This window comes from Theobroma cacao, chromosome 2 (assembly GCF_000208745.1).
Source record: "Theobroma cacao cultivar B97-61/B2 chromosome 2, Criollo_cocoa_genome_V2, whole genome shotgun sequence".
Lineage (NCBI taxonomy): Eukaryota > Viridiplantae > Streptophyta > Magnoliopsida > Malvales > Malvaceae > Theobroma > Theobroma cacao.
In genome coordinates, this window is record NC_030851.1 from 38,712,331 (window position 1) to 38,720,762 (window position 8,432).

At 27.6% G+C, this 8,432-nt stretch overlaps 2 protein-coding genes across 2 annotated transcripts; both read left to right on the plus strand.

Moving 5' to 3' along the window:
- On the plus strand, positions 799–2,143 carry LOC108660556 (ribonuclease 1-like). The gene is made up of 2 exons (XM_018114474.1): positions 799–1,198; positions 1,459–2,143. Exons 1-2 carry the CDS (start codon positions 911–913, stop codon positions 1,975–1,977), a joined length of 807 nt encoding a protein of 268 aa, XP_017969963.1. The 5' UTR covers positions 799–910; the 3' UTR covers positions 1,978–2,143.
- Positions 6,590–7,837, plus strand: LOC18610132 (ribonuclease 1). The gene is made up of 2 exons (XM_007045626.2): positions 6,590–6,997; positions 7,254–7,837. The coding sequence occupies exons 1-2, from the start codon at positions 6,710–6,712 to the stop codon at positions 7,710–7,712; spliced, it is 747 nt and encodes a 248-aa protein (XP_007045688.1). The 5' UTR covers positions 6,590–6,709; the 3' UTR covers positions 7,713–7,837.

Here is an 8,432-nt window from a genome sequence, read left to right on the forward strand (position 1 = left end):
AGTAACCATACTTTTCATATTTTTGTTAGTTTTTAACAAAAAAATTTGCTTGTAAAGTTGATAAAAATTGTAAATTTTAATTTAATTATTTCAAAATAAGAATAAAATATTTATAAATAGTAATCGGATTCAGGTAATGGATACCCAATGGGTGATACTCGAACCAGATTTAGGTACTGAAATCATACCCGAACCCTACTTGAAACCGTTTATGGAGTACCCTAACTTGGTGTAATTGAGTAGGGTACCCACTGACATCCCTAATCATCGTGTAGTGCCACGTGGTATTACCACGTCATCACTAGATGCCACGTGACATATCATGTCATCATCTCAATGCCACATCATCAAAATGTGACACGTCAATTATGACATCATCGTTGATGTCATCATTTAATGATAAAATTGAATATCGTTAAGAAAAATGATTAAATTGAAGTAATTTCAAAATTAATAGATTAAATTATTTTGATTTTGAGTATAGAGATTAAATTGAATAAAATTAAAAAAGTATAGAGACTAGATAAATCCTTTGATTGAAAAACAATCAATAACATATTCCAAAAGAATTTAAGGCTTTATCCTCAAACCACCAATCAATAACATATTCCAAAAGAATTTAAGGCTTTATCCTCAAACCACGTGAAAGGCATTGGAAAAAAGAAAAAAAAGGAAAAAAAACAGAAAGAAAAAGACAAGTAGAAAGAGACTAGTGTACAACGCCTAGCCACAGGCTAGTGATAAATCAATTGCCTAAATACACAATAAAGATAAACTAGCAACAAGTTTCTTATAATATCGACCTCACCTAGTCGACCCTCACCTTATCTCTACCCTTTTCATTCTCTCTCTATAATAAACAGATCTAAAAACCTTTCCTCGCCGTTCCAGAGAAAAGGAGAAAGAAAAGATGGATAATCGGTGTCTACTGTTGATTTATCTGCTAGCTGCTATCATCTTACTTCCTGCAATATTATTATCAAGGGATGATAAAGAGTTTACCTTCTACAAACTCAGCTTCCGATGGCCACCTTCTGCCTGTAACCAGGGCAGTCTAAAGTGTTTACCTGATACCCTTGGGTATTTTACCATCCATGGTTTATGGCCAATGTATGAGGATGACACGCAAGTGCCTGCATATGATTCCAAAAAGAACAAGTGCACCGATGTCACTCCTACAGACCCCAAAGATCTTCTGGTAAGCAAATTATTATTCTTATATATTTATTTATTTTGCTTAAAACTAATTAGGGTAATTAAATAACGCAAGTAACCCTCTTTAATTCCAAAAAAATAAATCCCAACATAACGTGAAACCTCACACTAGAGATTTAATCACCACATCATAAATTAGTGTCTGATAATGTAATTAAGAGTCAGTGTCTATAACATCTTCTTTTTTGCTTCTAGTCTATTTATTTGTGCTTTTTAATTATATATTTTTTCTTCAATTTACAGCCTCTATTGAAGTCCATCGAAACGACTTTGCAAAAATATTGGCCAAAGTATAACAACTATGCAAATATAAACATGTGTGCAGAAAGTTGGAAACATGAATGGAAGAGCCACGGAATTTGTTCAGATTATCCGGCCGACGAGCCTGCGGAATACTTCGGCGCTACCTTAACACTTGCCCAAAATTATAATTATGATCCATTAAAAGGCACAAAGGTTGTACCTCGAGAAGAGCCTTATCCAGCAATAGAGATTGTGAATGCTGTCAAAGAAAAAGTTAAAGCAACTCCCCAAATTCAATGCAATAAAAAGGACGGAACCCTCCAGTTGCTGGAAATTCGTTTATGTTTTGCTAGGGCAAAGCCTCCTGGCCCCCCCATCGACTGCCCACACACATTTGACCCACAAGGCGTCTGTAAACAGGAGACTGACCTTATAAAGTTCACTCCTGCACCAACAGATTCGCATGGATATAACCAGCATTTCGAGGTAGGAATGGATATGAAGAGTAGTTTCAAGTGAGGACGTATAACGAATAAGAATATAAATCTTTGGAGCTATCTGTACATATTTTTGAAAATATGATAAGAAATAAGCAGCTCCGGCCTTGTACTTTGGACTTTCTTAATAAAATCACATATATCTACTAAATAATAGAGGTCCATTTTATAACAAATGGAATTCATTCTCTATAATAGTCAAATATAATGAATGTATGTACCTACGTTTTCAACACTATATATATATATGTTTGAACTACACAAATTATAGCATCAATTTGGAAGCTTCTCTTTACTATGGTGATTTAATTTTTGTAAACTATTTTTGGTTTGTCTCTTAATTAATTTAAGTTGCATATAATTTTATGATAGATATCCTTTCACTATATATGTTAATTTTATAGTAATTTTCAACTTTCAACTATTGCCTCTGCAACAACACAAATTAATCCAGATATATTAGAAGTGGATGAATTTTGGAATTTGTTAGTTCAAAAATATATGTTCATGTCTCCTTAGCTATATCTGTTTAAGTACATATCTTTATTAATTACTATATATTTATTTAACCATGCCGTCCTCATGTAGGAGACCCCAAGAACTAGAGTTTTAACACTCCATCCCGAAATTTTTAAGTTCAAATCTTGATATGAACAAGACAAAATTTATGGGATGAGAAAAAATTGGTTTCTTATCTATTTACTTATTTCCTGTGGTTCTTTTTTCGATTTTGAGTGGATGGAATTTGTTTGTATATACAATTTCATAATTGTGACAGTGATGACTCAATAATTTCAAAAGCTTAAAATAAGATATTCAAATGAGACCTTTTTATTGAAATCAAAAAACAAATTTAAAACTTTGAATAAATAAATTTATATTTTTGATTTGACATATTTAAATATTTATTATGAAATATAAAAAATATTTAACTATTATAATCATTTTATATTTTTTTAATGGTTAATATAAAATCAACAATCAAAATTTCTAATTTAATAAATTAATTATCACATAAAATAAAGATAATATAATAATATAATATAAACTCTAAATAAATATAAAAAAGTATGTAAAGATTAGAATAATAGTATCTAATTGTTGAATGTTTATTGTAAATCGTAAATGAAGCTCGCAGTTTTATGAAGATAATAATATAACAAACTTCTTATGTATTATTTGGAGGAAATATGAAATTAAAAGGAAGAAAGAGCAAATGACATAACAAAAATTTAAGAGTGAATATTATAAATTAAAAAAATTGAGAAATGATAAAAAAATTGAGATTTATAAATAAATAAATATCATTTTATTAATTAATTTTTACTTTTACATATTTTTAATAGAAAATGAGATAATTAGTTCAGAAATAATAAGTATGTGGAAGTAAGAGAAAATAAATATTTATTAAATATGACAAAATAGATAAATATTTTATTAATTATTTTAATTTTTATATATATTTAATATAATTAATTTTATTTTTATTATTATTATAAAAATATGTCATCTTTTCAAATTTGGGACCTAAAACTCTTATATGGGTGGCTTTACCCAAAGACCAATCCTGAATTGTGATCTTTATATGTTCTGTCAACGATATATCAACAATAGGTCATATTGACTTTTTTTCTTTAAAAAAAAAAGCCAAATCATTGTATTGATCATTGAATAATATCATCAAAGCCTGATCCAATGTTCATAAAAGTTTTTTTTTTACAGGTAATGTTAATAAAAGTTATCAAGCAAAAGGATTTATTTGTTTTGCATTTGTCCTTTCCAACATTTTTTTAATAATTCTTAAACTCGAAACACTCCATCCTTATATACTGAATATCTACTTTAATATATCTATGTAAAAACATAAATTCATACTTGTTATTTATTTCGTAACAACTTTTGAATTAAATTTCCAAAAAAACAACAACTTTTGACTTAAAACACAGTAACGTATCTTTTTTTTTTTTTTTTACTTTAGTAACATATCTTTTATAATAAAATAAATAGGTATCAACTTTCAGGAACATATTTTGTTATAATAAAAAAAAAAATTGTAACAACTTTTAGATCAAGTGTCCTATTCAAAGTCTGCACCACCTAAAATAAAGTCAAGTTTGTGAGTAAATTATTTGGAAAGTTTTCAACCTTTAAACCATTATTATGAAATATTGAAAAGGAGAAAAAATAATCAAAAGACCTATCCAGTCTTTGTACTCTTCAAGTTTGTTTAATTTAATCTTTGTACTTAAAATCGAAGCAATTTAATCTTTTGATTTTAGAAATTGCATCAATTTAGTCCTCCTCCCTAACAACATTCAATTTTACTGTTAAAGAATGACGTCAAAGATGACATCATTGCTGACGTGTCACATTTTGATGATGTGACATTGAAATGATGACATGGCATGTCACGTGGCACTAAGTGATGACGTGACAATATATGATGACATGACAGTGTTGACGAGGCACTAACATGTTGACATGTCAGTGTCACGTGACAAATCAAAAAATTTTCAAAAAAAAATTCTGCCACGTCATAGGAATTAAATTGAACAAAAATATATAGTATAGGGATTAAATTGAATAAAATTGAGATGTTGAGAGACTAAATTGAAAAAAAAATTAAAAAATATAAATATTTAAGTAGATTATTGATATGCTTATTAATAAGCTAAATATTTAAGTATAAAAAATTTATGATGTTAAAAACTATATATAAATATTTTCTTATTTGATTATTTGATTCTAAAATATGTAAATTAATTTATTTTTTTATAAAAATTAAGTTTGAATTCTCCTTCTATAAAAAATTTTTGAAAAAATTTTATACCTACAGTCAAATTTAGATGAATAACTTGTATTATGTTAAAATAAAATAATAAAAAATGACTAAATAATTTTTTTTCTATTTATAATAGTATAAAAATTTAAAATTTATTTAACTTAGTTTTTAACTTAAGTTAAAGTCAAATTAGTAAAATATGTTGATTTAGTTTTTTCTTTTAAAAAAATAAAAAACGGAGATATGGAGTTAGCGATGATTATAAAAATAATTCTCTATTTCGACTTGCTTAATTTGGATATGACAAACCTCTTATTACAATAATAGAATCTGAACTCCACTTTTTGAATTATTTATTTATTTTTTATTTTTTTATTTTGTTTAATATTTCAAGTTATATTTTTTTAAGTTAAAATTTCTTAGATTAAAAACTATAAATATAACTGTAAAGTTATATGGTTGATAAAGTTAAATATAAATATAAATATTTGTAATATTTTATTTTATTAATAAATTTTTTGTAAATTCAAATTAATAATTTTAATTTAAATTTCGTAGAATTTGATTGTGAGATTTGAATTTAAATAAAATTATTTTATAAGAAATTTTGAGTAAATTTAAATAAAAAGTAAATTGGGTAAGAGTTGAATAATTTCAAAAAAATGTGTGTTTGTAAATTGTGAAAGTTGTAACTAAATTAACATATTTTGCTAATTTGAGTAAATTTAAATAAAAAGTAAATTGGTAAGAGTTGAATAATTTCAAAAGAACGTGTATTTGTAAATTCTAAAAATTATAACTAAATCAACATATTTAGTTGTTTTATATTATTTTATTTTAATATAATGTAAGTTATTCATCTAAATTTGATTTTAGGTATGAAATTTTTTCAAATCTTTTTTATAGAAGGAGAATTCAAACTTAATTTTTGTAAAAAAGATAAATTAATTTACATATTCTAGAATCAAATAATCAAGTAAGAAAATGTTAATATGTATTTTTTAACACCATAAATCTTTTACACTTAAATATCGAGCTTATTAATAAGCATATCAATAATCTACTTAAAGATTTATATTTTTTTAAATATTTTATACAATTTAATCCTTAACATCACAATTTTGTTCAATTTAATCTCTGTACCATATATGTTTGTTCAATTTAATCCTTATGACATTACAAAAATTTTTTTTAAAAAAAATTTTTAATTTACCATGTGGCACTGACATGTTGACATGTCAATGCCACGTCGACATTGCTACATCATGGTATAGTGCCACATGACATTACCACGTCATCACTAGGTGCCACGTGGCATGCCATATCATCATCTTAATACCACATCATCAAATGTGACATGTCACTGATAATGTTATCGTTGATGTCATCTTTTAACGACAAAATTAAATATCGTTAGGAAAAAGATTAAATTGAGGTAATTTTTAAAATTAATAGATTAAATTACTTAAATTTTGAATATAGAGATTAAATTGAATAAAATTAAAAAAAATATAAAAATTAGATAAATCTTTTGATTAAAAAATTTTATAATATATTTAAAAAGAATGTGAGGCATTTTTCTCAAATCACGTGTGAAGGGCATAGGAAAAAAGAGAAAAAGAAAAAAAAAAAAGAGAAGTATAAAGAGAAAGAAAAAAGCGGGTAGAAAGAGACTCGAACTCATCGCATGGGCCTAGGCTAGTAATAAATAAATCGACTAAATACACAACAACCAAAGACTGGAAATTTCCTAGCAAGTTCGCAAACAAGAAAAGTAAAGAATGACCAGACCAAATTTATAGAAGAACAAAAAAATAATGATAATAAATTGACCAATCACACAATAAAGAAGGACTTTTCCTAAATAAACTAGCAACAAGGTTCTTTTAACATCGACCCTCACCTTCTCTCTCTAAAATAAACAGATCTAAAAACCTTTCCTCGCTGTTCCAGAGAAAAGGAGAAAGAAAAGATGGATAATCGGTGTCTACTGTTGATTTATCTGCTAGCTGCTATCATCTTACTTCTTGCAATATTATTCTCAAGGGATAATAAAGAGTTCAGCTTCTACAAACTCAGCTTCCGATGGCCACCTTCTGCATGTAACCAGGGCAGTCTGGAGTGTAAACCTGATACCCTTGGGTATTTTACCATCCATGGTTTATGGCCAATGTATGAGGATGACACGCAAGTGCCTCCATATGATCCCAAAAAGAACAAGTGTACCGATGTCACTCCTACAGACCCCAAAAATCTTTTGGTAAGCAAATTATTGTTCTTATATATTTATTTATTTTGCTTAAAACTAATTAGAGTAATTAAATAACGCAAGGAACCCTCTTTAATTCCAAACAAATAAATCCCAACATAACTTGAAACCTCACACTAGAGATTTAATCACCACATCATAAATTAGTGTCTGATAATGTAAGAGTCAGTATCTATAACATCTTCTTTTTTGCTTCTAGTCTATTTATTTGTGCTTTTTAATTATATATTTTTTCTTCAATTTACAGCCTCTATTGAAGTCCATTGAAACGACTTTGCAAAAATATTGGCCAAACTATAAGAACTATGAAAATATAAACATGTGTGCAGAAAGTTGGAAACATGAATGGAAGAACCACGGAATTTGTTCAGATTATCCGGCCGACAAGCCTGTGGAATACTTCGGCGCTACCTTAACACTTGCCCAAAATTATAATTATGATCCATTGAAAGGCACAAAGGTTGTACCTCGAGAAGATCCTTATCCAGCAACAGAGATTGTGAATGCTGTCAAAGAAAAAGTTAAAGCAACTCCCCAAATTCAATGCAATAAAAAGGACGGAACCCTCCAATTGCTGGAAATTCGTTTATGTTTTGCTAAGGCGAAGCCTCTTACACCCATCGACTGCCCACACACATTTGTCCCAGGAGGCGTCTGTCAACAGGAGACTGACCTTATAAAGTTCACTCCTGCACCAACAGAATGAATGTATGTACCTATGTATTCAACACTTTAAAAAACTATATTTATATATATATGTGTGTGTGTGTGTGTGTGTGCACGCGTGTTTGAGCTACACAAATTATAACATCAATTTTGAACTTCTCTTTACTATGGTGATAGAATTTTAGTAAACTATTTTTGGTTTGTCTCTTAATTAATTTAAGTTGCATATAATTTTATGATAGATATCCTTTTAGTATATATGTTAATTTTATAGTGATTTTCAACTTTCAACTATTGCCTCTACAACAACACAAATTAATCCAGATCATATATTAGAAGTGGGTGAATTTTGGGATTTGTTAGTTCAAAAATATATGTTCATGTCTCCTTAGCTCTCTGTTTATTAACTTTTCTTTATTAATTACTGTTCTTGTTTTACTATATCCGATTCCAGCGGCTAGAGTTTAAGACTCCATCTTGGAATTTTTAGGTTGAAATCTTGGTATGAACAAGATAAAATTTATGAGCTGAGAGAGAATTGACTTCTTATTTATTTATTTCTTTCTTCTAATTCTTTGGTCGTCTTTAAATAGTTGGAATTCATTTGTATATACAATTTCATAATTTTGATCTTTATATGTTACATCAACAATATCAACAATAGGTGATAGTGACTAAACTTAAAGTCATGCATGCACTTCAAAATCTGATCCACTATTTAAAGAAAGGGTTTTTTTTTTTGCTTTGTATTTGTTCTTTT